The sequence below is a fragment of the Dromaius novaehollandiae genome, chromosome 2, assembly GCF_036370855.1.
Source record: "Dromaius novaehollandiae isolate bDroNov1 chromosome 2, bDroNov1.hap1, whole genome shotgun sequence".
NCBI lineage: Eukaryota > Metazoa > Chordata > Aves > Casuariiformes > Dromaiidae > Dromaius > Dromaius novaehollandiae.
In genome coordinates, this window is record NC_088099.1 from 92,006,776 (window position 1) to 92,021,491 (window position 14,716).

General features: G+C 37.4%; 1 protein-coding gene across 8 annotated transcripts in view; it reads right to left on the reverse strand.

Moving 5' to 3' along the window:
* The window catches only part of PIGN (phosphatidylinositol glycan anchor biosynthesis class N), a 108,159-nt gene that overhangs the window by 35,146 nt on the left and 58,297 nt on the right, over nucleotides 1–14,716 (reverse strand). For all 8 annotated transcript variants that reach the window (XM_064506893.1, XM_064506896.1, XM_064506898.1 and 5 more), the window contains 5 exons: nucleotides 9,493–9,571; nucleotides 6,538–6,720; nucleotides 2,353–2,489; nucleotides 1,206–1,305; nucleotides 987–1,079 (listed from right to left, as the gene is read on the reverse strand). In XM_064506893.1, the coding sequence (XP_064362963.1) occupies nucleotides 987–1,079; nucleotides 1,206–1,305; nucleotides 2,353–2,489; nucleotides 6,538–6,720; nucleotides 9,493–9,571 (592 nt within the window). The remainder of the gene's footprint in view (nucleotides 1–986; nucleotides 1,080–1,205; nucleotides 1,306–2,352; nucleotides 2,490–6,537; nucleotides 6,721–9,492; nucleotides 9,572–14,716) is intronic.

Sequence of the window (14,716 nt, forward strand, 5' to 3'; positions counted from 1 at the left end):
TCAGCATCACAAAATCTCTTCTGTGCCTACGTAGTTTTAGACAAGGGCAAGATCCTTGATTAATCAAATACAATAAAAAAGGGAAATAAGCAAATACAAACCTTCATCCCAACAGTTCTTCCAGAGCAAGGCTTAGCAGTTTGACTCTTTTTTTTTTTTTTTTTTTTTTTTTTTTTTTTTTTTTTTTAGTTAAAATGTTAATTTTACCCTAGAACTCTGGGTTTCAGGAATCTTGTGAAAGAACAGAGGTTTGAATAAACTAATAGAACAACCATCTCACATATTATAGGTTGTGCCACTTCACAACCATACCTGCAAAAGTGAAGTTTTCTCCTGGAAAAAAGAGCATAGCAAGCTACCTCTGAGGAACAATGCATGCCATTTATCGCAGACAATAAAGAAGCGACAGGCATTTTTCAGTTATCTTCAAAATTTTTTTCAATAAATGATCATATTTATTAAATGGTGGCATTTTCACCAGTCATGGATTGGTGAAACATGGACAACATTTTTGTCACTGTGACAATTTCATAAGTGACATGTATTTCATAGATTTTAATCCAAATAGTTTTTAGTTATGTCATCAGCAATCATTAACAAAAAAAACCTGTAGCTATCCTGAAACAAGGACAGAAGCGTGATAAATCTAGCCAAGACAGTGGATTCCAGACTAGCCTGTTGGATTAGGATTATTCTTGCCTAAATGCACTGTTGACTACAACCCATGACAGCTGTCAGTCAAAATGTCAATCAAATCAGCAGATTTTATTCTTAAGCAATCTAATTACTTGTCTTGTATAAAACTGATCAATCCAGATCAAGTTGCATCCTCTTGCCTTGCTACATGCTCCTCATCAGACAGATCTGAATAAGAACATGACTAAGAATCAGAAGCTGCGTTCGGAAAGACATCAGTCCCAATGTCCTAAGATGCCATCAGCTGTCTGTCATTTAAAAATGCCTTTTTTAGCAAAGCAATACAGTACCTTTGCTCGAACCCACAGCTGTGTGATCACTGGCCAGCCAGCAAAGACAAGAAGACCAACAGTAAGTGTAGAGCGGTAGAAAAAGCTGAAAACCTAATAAAAAAATAAATCCAACAGAATATTGAAAAACACACACACACTAATAAGACTTACAATTCCTCAAATGGATAAATGCAAGCAATGAAATACTCTGTTAATACATATGAATAAAATACTTACTAGTGTTTCAATTCCCAGTGCACAAACCAATAGGAATCCCATAGAGCGGCCAACATGAAGTGACAAGAGATTTGCAGCAAGGTCTTGAATAATGTGAAGTCTATTTAAAACGATGGCACAAGATAATTAGTATTTTAGCACACAAAAATAGCACAGGAGTTTATCTTAGAAGGGGTCAGAGCAAGAACAATGATTTAGGTATTGCTGATTCTATCTGCAGCTAGGAAGCAGACTAGGTGATTGCTTGAGGCCCCTTCTGCCCAGTTTTATTTGATTAAAAGAAAGGCAGTAAAACCTTTCAGGTTTCTTTCCCTCCCATTTTTGGCTCATCTTCCCTGGTATTTGGACAAGCCTCAGATTACTCTTTATCCAAACTGTCTCCGAGTTTATGAACATTTTTGGTTATGCTGTGTTTAATGTCCATCATAACTGATAAAACATTCAGAAGAAAATGCTCCTCAGTTAGCTTTTTCAGTACTTTATGAGGCAGCTCATTATCTAACTGCAGTTGGTCTCATTTTCCCTGAGTAACACCTATTTGCTATCTACAGAATTGCCAGTAGATTAGGTAAGCAATGCCAATCACAAAGTACCAAATATTTTTGCATTTGGAACATTTCTGCAGGTTAAAGTAGAATCAAGCAAGACACGTTTGTTTTGTTATCAGAGTGCAATCCCGAACATGACTGGCGGATATTCTCCAAAAGCACTTGGAGTTCTGAAGACTTGACACTTTGCAGGATCAGACTATTTTAAAATTACTTAAGGAAAAGAACAACTTGTCCCATTTTACAAAAAAAAGTCAGTTGCCGCAAGTATTTGCCCAAGGTTTTAGCACCCTTTCTGCTATGATAACCAAAGTACTGGAAACATTTTGTCTTGGAAAGACATGAATTAACTTTTGCTAATAGAGAAGACATTATCTAGAATTGGCAGCTATATCAGTCAGTTTGGAGACTGCTCTATACACCAAATGAAATATAAACCACAGTATCCCAGAACATCTCAGGAGACATTTCAGGAAGTTTAATAAAATCGTATTTAACAATTTTTCTCCCCCTCCTGGGAATAATGTAATTGTCAACAAAAGGAAACACGGATGTGGCTTTATAAAACATTTTTCGTAAAACTTGTATTCTTTACTTACTCTTTTACAACTGCATACCATACCGGCACTGGCAATAGACAGTATACATAATATGTCCAAGGACACATTTGAATCAACAGGAAAAAAGCTATTATCATTCCAACGAATGCAAAACAGTACAAGAGAATAGTAGATTCCTGAAAAACAAATGGTTAGACAAACATTTCTGAAACAGCAATAAAATGGTTTAGACTACACGCTATTTTCCACTCATTAGTTACACAGTAAAGCAAATTCTATTCTAACACAGCCACTCAAGCTGCCTTGTGTATGTGTACACACTGTTTCCAGCCAGAGGCAAAACTAATGGTAGAATTTAAAAATCTAATCCTTAATAAGTCTCCTCAAAGGGTCCTGCGGCAAACTACACAAGCAAAGCACCCTTGTACAATCTGGAAAATCCATGCATGCAACACGACTTAATTTCAATAGATACTTGAAATCCAGTGGAAGTTAGATGTCCTAAAAGTCTTGGGGGGGGAAAAAAAGGATTATTTTACATTTAGATACTAAGTATAGACTTAGAGTGTAACTTTATAAGTTTATGGCATTATGGTCAAAATGTTTAATGAAGATTCCTTTAGCACACTTTTCCTCCTCCCGCAAAAGCCACTTCTAAGAGAAATAATTAAATTAAAATATAACACATTCACTCTTATGGAATAAAACAACTCTTATCTGGATTTAGGGACAGATTTTAAGGAGTTTTCTTGGGACAGCAGGCACTCTCACTTGCCCCACACTGGCGTATGACAACCAGCCAACCGAGCCGTTTGGCCAGGCAGTGTCCTGTCTGCCCCATCCTCCTGAAGGAGGCTTGCCACCAACCTTCCACAGCTAAACGTTTCTGAAGGTGCTCCTGATCCCACAACAGTTTCCAGCCAAGTAGATCAAGCTAAACTAGTCTTGATTTCAATCTGCCGCCAATGAAGTGAAGAGGAAAACAAGGTCGACCGCGTAGGAGTTGCTCTGCGAGCCAAACCCATCCCGCCTGCAGCGAAGACAGAGTGTCCGCTGAAGAAGTTGGGGGGAGGCAGCTGCAGGCAGTAGATGCCTCAGCAGTCAATACTACACCCTCACCACGTGCGAACTGGAGGCTTCAAGTTTTGTGTTTGAGACAGATTTCCACGTTTGCACTGGTCTGCTGACAACGACTTTGTAAATGCTTGTGCTATTAAGATCTGCTATAATTCCAAAGGTACCAAACTGTGCTAGAGACGCAGAAAAGAGATAGCCTTACTCAAAAAAACCTACAATTTCAATACGCAACAGAGGACTAGAGCTGAATGTAGTAGAGAGATGCACTAAAATGTTCCCAGACAAAACTAGCTCAGTTATTATATTTAATCCTAAGATACAAAGCCAGGTTTGGGCTTCTCTAAAAAAAATTTAAGACTTCTGTGAGATTAGAGCATTCTTCCTACCATGTACGAACACAAACATCATCTCAAACCACGAGCTGTAAGGAGGAATATCAAAAAGCAATATAAAAGTCTTAAAATGGATGCTTTCAAGCAGACAGGCTAATCCTTAATATGGCATCAGTTAACAGCAATATCTCATCTGCACAAAGGGGAACATTAAAAAGACATTCTCCATCTGCTTTTTACCTGACCATTGAACCACTCCTAATTTAGGAATATTTGGGTATCAAAGTGTCACTAGTGAGGGAAGATTACGTACAGAATTTAAACAAACATTTTTATCTTTATGTATTGCAACCTGACATAGCAAAGGCAGCCAGTGTATTGTGTAGCTAATGACTGAAGAAACTATTTTCTTCCATATGGCATTTCCATTTCTTTGAAGGAGTTAATTCGACAAATACGCAACTACGTTGTGTAAGCTGAAATGACAGACGCGCAATTAGCAGTTCACATAGACAGGTTACCATTTTTTCTGTTCCTCCCCCCCCCCCCCCACTGTAATTGATATAAAGCTGCCTTGATCTAAACTGACAGCAAGTATAAGTTCTGCATGATTTTTAAAATACAACTTCTGGTAAGATGCCATTAAAGAAAGATAAAGTATGTCATATTGAAAGCTGACCTAATGCAATTTTATTCTATTAGTTTTAAGTTTTACATTTGCTGACATACAGACAGAATGAAAATGTATAGATATTATATGCACACAATATAATCTGTCACAGAATGAGTAAACACACACAATCAACATTTTATTCCATATAGAGATATAAATAATATAGAATCCAATAGCTGGTCATGCACTGAAATGGAAGCCAGATTTGCACTTTCTGTGAATGTTTAAAAAATGGATTAAAAGACTGGGCTTCTTGCTAACTGAAACAACACACTACTTTAAAAGAACAAAAAGCTTTTTCACAAGCAGTGTAAGAAGCCAAAAACTTTTGTAAATGACATGTGCGAGATATGCATTTTCATTATTCAAAGGCTCCTACCAGATTTTATAAGGCTGTGCTTTGTAGAAGACTATTTTTTAATGGTAGATTAATTTCACAGAAAAATTCTTTAAGTAGCTTCAATATTAGCTGTAAACCAAATAACTTCCATATAAGAAGCATTAGTCTCACACTGTGACTTCCTAAGTATTTAGGAGCACTAAAAATAAAACGGCTTCTACAGAAAAAGGCCTGTTATTACAAGTAGGAAAAGAGAAACCAATAGACAAAGAATATAAGAAACCTCACTTTCTATCACCAGCATCACAGTCATAAAAATTTTCTTCAACAGAAAGGGAAGAAAGGTATACACCAAATTATTTTAGAAATGAAAATCTGACCTTGATTAAAAGAAGAAACTTTTCGCTTATTCTTGTTTGACCAAAATACAATGTTTTTGCTCAATGTTGTTATTAACGTGCCCAATACTCAGTCTATTTCTTACACTTATTTTGTTCATATCTAATGTAACAAGCATCTTGGATTATTTCTTCTCAGTTATTTGATGAAAGAAAACGTAAGTCACGGAGTGTAGCACTTATGAATATTTTTCCATTTCAATTTTGTTTGATCATTTTCATTAAAGGCCAAGGATATCTCATTTCAGCCAGTAGTAAAAACCTCAAGATAGCATGATAAAAATTTTCTCAGAGAAATTTACTGAAGGTAGTAAAGATGCTAAGTGAGTGCTCATTCTCATTTACAATACCTAATGAAACAACGCCTTTTATTCTGAAAGGAAGTCTTGAAGTTTGGGTGTTTTTTTTTTTTTTTTTTTTTTTCTTTTTTGTCCTTAAGGCTTTAATCTTCCTCTAGTGAAATGTTAGCTTTTTTTCTGCTCAGTTTTGAGGTACCTCTCTTTTTTTGATGAATGATTGAAAGAAAAATGAATTTCCCGGGATTTTGTACTTTATGAAAAATCAAGCCATAATAATCTTGTCAAAAAGAGTTCCTTCATCTTTGATGTCTTCTGCTGCACTCTGCAAATCACAAGAAGCAAGAGAGCAAGCTGATCTGTGAAACCACAGTTCACCTTTCTATTAGAATAGGTTACACATTTTTAAAATGCCATGATGGAACTGCTCAGCTTCAGAAGACTGATTTTAGACTGTCACAGAGGACAGGAACAAAAGAATTTACATGCAAACATGTTTTGGCCTTATAATAAAGGACAAAAATCAAAACAGAAGCTTGAAGTCTGTATTAGTAGCACCCATTCTTCCAAACAACGGTGCTAACTGTACCACAATTAATGCCAAAAACTGACTTCTGCTTAAAGACAGACCCTCTAATAATTTTAAATCACTGTTTGTTTGCATTTGCATTAACATTTAGCAAAACACAAAAGGACAGGGGGAAATAACAGCGCTCTAGATGTGGGCTGGAGAAATTGTGAGAAAGGAATTCTTCAGATAAGAGCTGGGATGGAAGGTCATGAGAGCTTGAGGCTACCTGTACTGTCATTGCAAAAAGTCATGGTTTGATTCTGATCCAAAAACGTCCCATTGTTCAACGTTTACTCCCTCCAATGCATGGTACCCACTTGAAGACAGTATTGCCTATTCAGATGTGCACTGCTTAAGAATCATGATCCTAATTAATGAACCAAAGAGTGACACTATGTAGGATTAGAGGTGCTAAAAAGCTTTAGAGCTTGCCAATTTCCACATGAAGTCAAAAGAACCGGGTAGCATAAAGTGTGCAACTCGCATGCATATAACGCTGAAAGCTGACAGCAAAATCACTGCATGTTTCTGACCTACCTTGTCATGACTTTGGGCAGCCTTAGTCAGATTGGTATGGGTCTTTATAATCACCAAAATCACATAAGCTGTCCAGCCCACAAAACCCATTGCGATACTTAGGCCCAGGAATAATCTGTCGTAAGTATGGTAGTAAGACAGGCCTTCCAAAGCAAGGATAATCAGGGCTTTGCACAGAGATACCTAGAGACAGACAAAACACACAAGCAGGAGTTTAGAATATTGCAGGCTCCACTACACAAATAAACCTGACAGTAACCAGAGTTCAAGCAGCTTTGCCACTCTTGCCATACACGTTCTCTGTGCATTCAAGTAGAGTGTTTTGGCCAGCAGCAGCTGCTGGCATAAACACTACGCTGCTTTGGGCTCCCTTGGGATGTGATTTCAATTGTCACTTGGCTCTTTTGCCACCAACAGAGCAGTGGCTAGGAAGGGCGTCAGATCGTGGAAGTGACACACACAGCACACCTTGAATGCCACCTAATATACAGCAAGCTGCTTGTTTTTCCAAAGAGTGTTTGGCCATGCATGTTCCAGCAGAGGTGACCCACAAAGCAGCTATGCACTTCTGAAGGCACACCTTTAAATGGTAGGAGGATTAGGGATGAGGTTGAAACTTGGGTGCTTTCCGCAGCCCAAAATATCCCCTCCTGGGAGGGATGCTCCCCACTTCAGCAGTACCAAATACCTCCAGCACCTTGCCTAAGCATGAGAGGGAAATTCAGAGACTGAACTGGAGCACCAGGTTCACTCCTAAAAGAGCTGCTTTGGGCTCCTGAGATACAAGTCATTTGAACACAAGAAGGGCTGTGCTCTGTCTAACCACAGGTCCCCTAGTTGAGCACCTCCTCCCCATTAGTAACCATTTGGGAAACACCATGACAAAGACCATGGCTTTCCCACAGTGAGGGTCATTCCTTAAACACAGATGTGCTGACACCTGTGATTTCCCCCACAGTGGAAAACTCAGCTGTATAACTTGATCATTGAGGACTCTGTTAGTGTACTCTGGCTAAAAACAAAAATAGCAGCCAAGAAAAGTTGAAAAAGTAACAGGAAGTTGAACATACATGATGATGCTTCCTATATGTGTCCAGGTATCTGCTAATCTTTTTTTTATTATTATTATTACTGTCTCTTAATTCACTTAGTGTGGACCTCAAGTGTAGGCACAGTTAGTGGAAATTTAATATCCATCTCCCAGGAGAAGCAATAATACTCTTTTCTCTTGGAACACTCCATTTCCAGTCCCAGCTGAATTTGAACAATCCTCAATCAATAATGTGCCATTGCTCCCTATGACCCACAAAGTAGTATGACACTTCAAAAAAGTAGAAGTTGTTCAGTGAATATGTTCCAGTCAAATAAGAGTCAGGTACAAGAAGCAGGCCAACATTATTTTCAGATGTGTGGCTCATTGACAAAGTCCTTTGAGAAGTGGCCTTACACACAAAACACTTGAAATGCCATTAAGTTTCCCCAAATAAATGGGTTACTGTATGCCGATACCATCTCCTTGCAGTTTTCAGATAAACTGACAGGACACAGGCAGGTCCTGTTTAAGCCACAAAGGTGGAGAAAAATTCCCAGCAACAATCAACAGGAAAAGGTACACCAGCTACTGAAGCAATCACAAACCTGCCAACGGGCAAACACATTCAAGATCATGTCACTCTTCCTGATACAAATATAAATGTGTATTTGCAATGAAAAGAGCTGCAGAGAGTTGAGGAGGCAAAGTATCTTCTATGTCCCAGCAGCTAGTAATGCACCAACCTTTTTGCCTTCCAGTTCAGGGAGCTAAGGATAACGAGGGCTCAGGCACAAACTCACTATGTGTTAGTGATCAAACGAGTGATCTTGAACATGGGGCACTCAGGTGAACAAGGGGTAAAAGTTATATGTAATCAACAAAACACTCAAAATTACAGGTTCTACCACTAAAATGTATAAAACACTTTCTATAAGTAAATGTGCAACAGCCAAGAGGTATTAGAAAACGAAACAAAAAAAATCCCAACCCTGTTCCCATACCAAGACAGAGCCACTGATTTCCAAATTACAATGAGGTAAATGAAAAGGCATAAGGTATAAAATAGATGTAGCTGTTCTGTGCATAAAATAGTAATTGATTCCCCCAGGAAACAGATTAGAGAAAAAAGAGCTAAATCCTAGCGCATAATGGAATTATTCTTCCATGCATTTGCTAGATCAAAAGTATATACTCAACTTTTCCATGTACTTTTCAACATAAAAGATAGTAACCAGCCTAAACCTGTTAAAATGCAAGACTTCTTTGTATCAGTTAGCTCTACAAATGATTTCTGTGAACGTCAGAATACAAGCACCGCCGAACCGTGACCATCAAGCCCCCTGTCTAGCAGTGACTTGTAGCAAATGTTTAGAAAAGAATACAAGAACTGGGAAGTACAGAATGATTCCTTCTACCTGCGGCTCTCAGGTTCTGGCAATCTGAAATGTGAAATCAAAACCAAGAACAGCTTGTTCAGGTAAAAGAAGAACAAAACAAAGCAGGATCTACGATGAGGCAAGACATCATACATTTTTTTTTTCATGGAACCAGCAGCCTGAGAAATACAAACATGAGCTATGTATCTTAGTTGCTCTTTGAATTTACCCTCTTTCACAGTGGAAAATGAATATATACATTGCATCTTAGTATACTGTGGAGTAGTAGTAAACAGTTCAGGAAGTATGATTAAAACAGAGCAAGTCAGCACTATTAAGAACTGAATGGCATGGAATGTGAAATTTTGGAGACTTACAATGGTCATGTATTCTGTGTTAGTGAGTGAGATGTGCATCAGAAGGAAGGAAAAAAATCGGACAATTTTATTTCCTGGTTTCAAGTTAAACAAATTTAAATACATATTTACATATAATGGAAGTTCTAATAAAAAATTTCTAGAAGGTAGATAGCAAAGACACACTTACCGCTTCATCGTACTTTTCTTGCTGAATATAGAGTCTTGTTTTCTTTAAAAGATTAATTTGTTCAGAATCAGAAAGCGGCCTGTATAACAAAATAGAGAGATACTAATGTTTCTTCTTTTCATTAATAGAGGAAGAGGTGAAAAAAACTACCTAACTTTGTAATCATAAATGACTCTGGGATGAAACATACCAAAAATATTCTGAACTTCATTAGAGGAGTAATCCATTCCTCTACGTTTATCTTCACAGATGAGTCAACATTGCTACTGTCTAATTTATCCCAAGATCTTTGTATTAAGAGACACTTCCTTTATGTAGGCATTCCCATCTAATGTTACTGGTGAAAATTCTCCAACTACTGCATTATTATGGATGATCACTCTGGACAAGAAACACTGCACATACAAGAATTAAGCGATTTAACTGATTTCATACTAATGGTTGTAAGCAGGTTATAAGCCTGTCAGCATAGGATCAATCGTTCAGGTTCCACACTTACAATAAACGATGCTTAACAATCTTTTCCTCCAAGAATAAAGGCTTATCTCTTTGTACACAGGAAGCTCTTAAAGGAGTCCCCAAACCAGGGAGTAATGCAGTTATTTGGTTGCACCGATGTCAGTGACAAAACTCTATTTAATGAGCTTCATCATCAACCTAAATCACTTCTACAATTTTTCCCTTACAGGAAGTACTGACACCAAAAACGGAAAAACAAACCAACTCCTACCAAAGAAAGGAGGAAGAAGCAAAGTCCTATGTCATTTTTTCCAAGTTAAGGACTGCAACAGGCAGAGGATCCCAGGCTTACTCTGGTCAAGTTATAAGCCACAGCATAGTAACTGCCACTCTATGCACAGCAGCAGAAACCATCACAGGTCACAACTTCATGTTAGCTGACATATACATGCAGGGAAGTTTCCCTTCATGCTTTCTTCAAAACCTCTGTCACACAGCATCATCTTCCTCAGCATCCCTGGCACATGACATCCCAGGTCCATGCCTCCCTTGAACACCTCTTACAGAAATCCCAACTTTGTTTCTGGCCATGCCAGTTCAGGATCTAGCCCTGGGATTCTCTCGTTATTTAAATCAGCAGCATTTACCTGTGTGGTCACCTAGTCAAACCATGAGGATAGTTTTTGATCTTATATAAACTACTGCATGCAAATGCTTATTCCTGCAGTTCACACCAAACACTTGGAAACCATTTCTGCATGCCACCCAGAAGCAGTTCATGTACCATCAGCAATTTATATATATATTGCCTTTTGAGCCCTGATATAGATGAAAGGGCTTCTGTGGCCAAACACTCTTAGTTTCTCTTATTAATAGTCTCCTGACATATTTTGCTATTAGTGTTGCTCTGAGTTCAGAGCACAGCAATATTGTGCAGGAGTTTCCTAAAACTTATCAGATAGTGATAGCAGCAAAAATTTATCTTACTTCTGAGAAAGGTAAATGAAATAGCCATAAAAAAGTTTCACTGCCTTGAATCTAGAAAGGAATCTAAAGAAGATAGCTATAAATGGGAAGGGAGAGAGGAAGTCAATACACTCAATAACAGAAAAGGAATAGGTAGAGGAAAAGCAGATAAGGTGATGGTAGGTGTCTGACCACCTTAATTTGGAGGTGGTCGTGGGGAAAAGATCACAGAAAACAAAGATCGGAAAAGTAGCAGCAGTAGTTCATTCTATGCCTTTGCACTACATCCTTCTAAAAGCTGACCTTAGGGCTTCACAGGCCAAAAGCAAGAAGCACACAGGCAGTGCATATGGACCAAGGCTGATGATATTGCAAGTCAGAATCAATTCTTCAAGATGACTAACAAGACCTAGGTACTGCCTTAAAGAAATACATAATCCCTCAAGTTTTACTAAGTTTCCTGGCAGCAGAAAGCAAGCAAAAAACCAAACCAAAGTGGGAGTTTTCACCATGTGCCAAGATTAATAGGAGGAAAAAAAAAAAAAATTAATAAATTTTATTTATTAATAAATATTAAGCAGCTTTATTTAAGACTCAAATATGTCTAAGATGTTCCTATGTACATTGTCTCATTTTTATTATTTTATGCCTGTACCATTTTCTACTGATTTTATCCTTGTCATATTCAATGCCAAGATTTAATAAGCTAAAAAAGCCCTATTTTTATCTTTGACTTTACATCTTTCCATATAGTCATTTAGCTATAAACCCTTTAATTATCTTTTTATTCTCAGTGAATCATTTTACTATTAATGAACAAGTTACAGCCTTTACCTATTCCTTCTTAGATGACGGCTCCTGGGATCTCTGCACATTGTACAGCCTAACTGAATAAATGGAGTTTTTAAGCAGTAAAGTTTCGGCAACTCAAATACAGAATACAATTATTTTGTCAAAAGAGGATACCATTGGCAAGTGCCTTGTTAATTTTTAACAGCTAATATTGTACCACACATTTTGTCTGTCTTCCATATGCATACTTTTCTAGATGCTAAACTTACAATAATCTACAGATTATGTTTTTGCAAACTTTATGAATACTACCAGAAACTAAGGACTGTTCATATGTACCTGTATCAAAATGCAAGTTTCATCTTGAATGCAAGGCAAGGCATGATTGTCTTCTCAGATATTTTTGTCTCCATATCGAGCAAACTCTTACAGAGCAAGAGGAGAATTTTGCATCTTGCAACAGGCTAGAAAGAAGGGTTATTAAATATTTTCATTATCCTTCCATTAAGGGATGGGCATAGTTCACCATAAACAGTTTATTATCTGTTGAGGACCCTGATCACTTGCTAAAGCTAACAAGATGGGAGATAAAAAAAAAAAAAAAAAAAAAAAAAAAGAGTCCCTTGCTAGGTGTAGCAGAAAGAGCAAAGAGACAAGGCTGAGCCATATAGAAAAGTCATCTATAAGAAAGCAGATGCCAAGAACTTCAAAAAAGGTGAGTCTAGAAACCCTACGGGACTCTGGCCTTAGCCCAGAGGAACATACAGAGTGGAAAATAAAAAGACAGAAATGTGCGCAGAGTACTTTGATTTCACCGAATTTCTGCACCTCCAATACTAAACTACCAAGTCATCTTGGAACCTTTGCTAAACTTACACATTTCTGCTTATTTCAGCAAGAACATGTTCCAGAACAAATGGCCTGTAAAGTCAGAATAATCATAAGGTTGAAGCCATATAAAAGGGGTATGCGACAGGTCACTGGGAAAAAACATCACAGTGTTTCTCTCCACAAAGTGGGAAGAAAGAGGAGGAAGAAAACTCACGCAACTTAGGGCAGCAAGGCACAAAGGGATGGCATTTCCCTTACGGGCCAGCAAACGGAATTGGTGCCTACAAGTGAGGCTCTGAATCCTCAGTTTACTCAGACTCAGGGAAACTAAAAATAAAATTCTTGCATGCCAAAAAATCACGCATGAAATACGGTGCACTAAGGGATGCACAACACCAAAGATCTTTTTATCAAAGTAGCACTGAAGAGGATATCAAGAATATTTAGTGAGAATTAAACGCAATGCTAAAAATGACTGGACTCAGTCCATTCATATGCATTCAGTATTGACAGACTCCAGAACAGCATAGTATTACACACTAAAAGATAGTCAGGCTCTGGAGAAGAAAAAATAAAGCAGCAAATTGCTGAAACCTATCCTTTTGAAGTAGACAGTAAGGAACCACCCAAAATGAAGTAAACAAGTATCACCTCTATTCAAGAATGATTAAGCATTATGGTTAACTCAAACTTTCTGAACATATGTAGGATTTCAGTTCAAGAGAGCAAACAACAAAATTTATCAGATGTCGTAAGAATTTTATGATCTGGAGACAAAGTTTATGAGATACCGAGATCCTCATATTTCCAATCACCTGAATACAAACTGGAAATACTTCTGTAGGTTTTGATTTTGAATGTGACCAAACAACAAAACCACAGCACAAATTTAAGTGTGAGAAGTTAAAGCCTGAACTATTCCTAGAACCACTGTCCACCATTTGAAAGGTTCAGAATCCAAAACAGATAATGTTAGAAAAAAGCTTAAACTGATTAGAGTTACTTCTCCATGTTTTAGTATGCAACTTGTCAGAGGCACTACTAGTATGCCAACGTATTCTCAAGGTTAACACATGCTTACAAGCAATTAATATTAATGAAAAACAATTTACTGATCAGCATTAAGGAGTCCTGAACTCTGTAAGGAAACCTTTAAGGTATATATGCTCTTCCCAGCTACCCATCACCAAACTCCAGTTCTACCAAACACAAAACAGACTGAATAGTGAAATCAAAAGTCTTTTTCTAAAACACAGAATATCCAAGAAGTTTTGTTATCTCTCCCATTAATTAACAAATACACACAAAGAGAATGCAATCAGTGGATTAACTCCTGTCCTTCTCTTTAAGAATAAAAGTACTTGCAAAATACCTCACTCATACACTCTAAAGTACAGCTCTAAGATGTTTAACGTAATGAAAAACAAGAGCTCTATGGTCACATATATTCTAAATAACATATAAGCATTCACAATAATGTTGGAACTGTAAAGATTTAAAACTACATTCCCCCTAGGAAATGATAGTGGTACTAGGAGAGGGTAACTTTGTTTTTCAAGATGGCTATCAAAAATTAGTTTTCTAGTGCCAAAGAGAGAAATCAGAGCTTCATCCATGAATAAACATAATTATGTGACAAAACAATTGAGCTAATTGTGCAAGTGCTTGTAAACTATCCCTTATGAGATGCTAACTACCCTTGTCATAAGTATACCTGACAAAATTAGTCATTCATGCTTCATACAAACTACACTATTTGACAGCACTAATAACAAGACCATGATGAAATGAGGCTACCGCAGCAATCTCAAGAGGACCTCTGTTTGGCCAGTGATTCCTATTTACCATCGCTGTACACAAGTTTCCATCCCCAACAACACAGGTAGCACAGTGCAGTCAAATCGCAATAAAAATCTTAGAGCAGAAGAAGACATTTTGCAACTACATCTGGATCCACGACCGCTTGTATGTTAATTTTATTATGGCTGGTTATTTGGGTAATGATTTATAGTCATTTTATTGCACAGTAAATTTTCCAGAATTATACTTTAAAAATTAACCCCTTAGGATCTGTAGTAAATTAACATTTATAATGCTCCAGATTTTATAATGAACATTGAGGAAGCATCACAAAGCAGCAGGTGTGATATACAGAGAAAAAAGCTGAGTTCTTTGC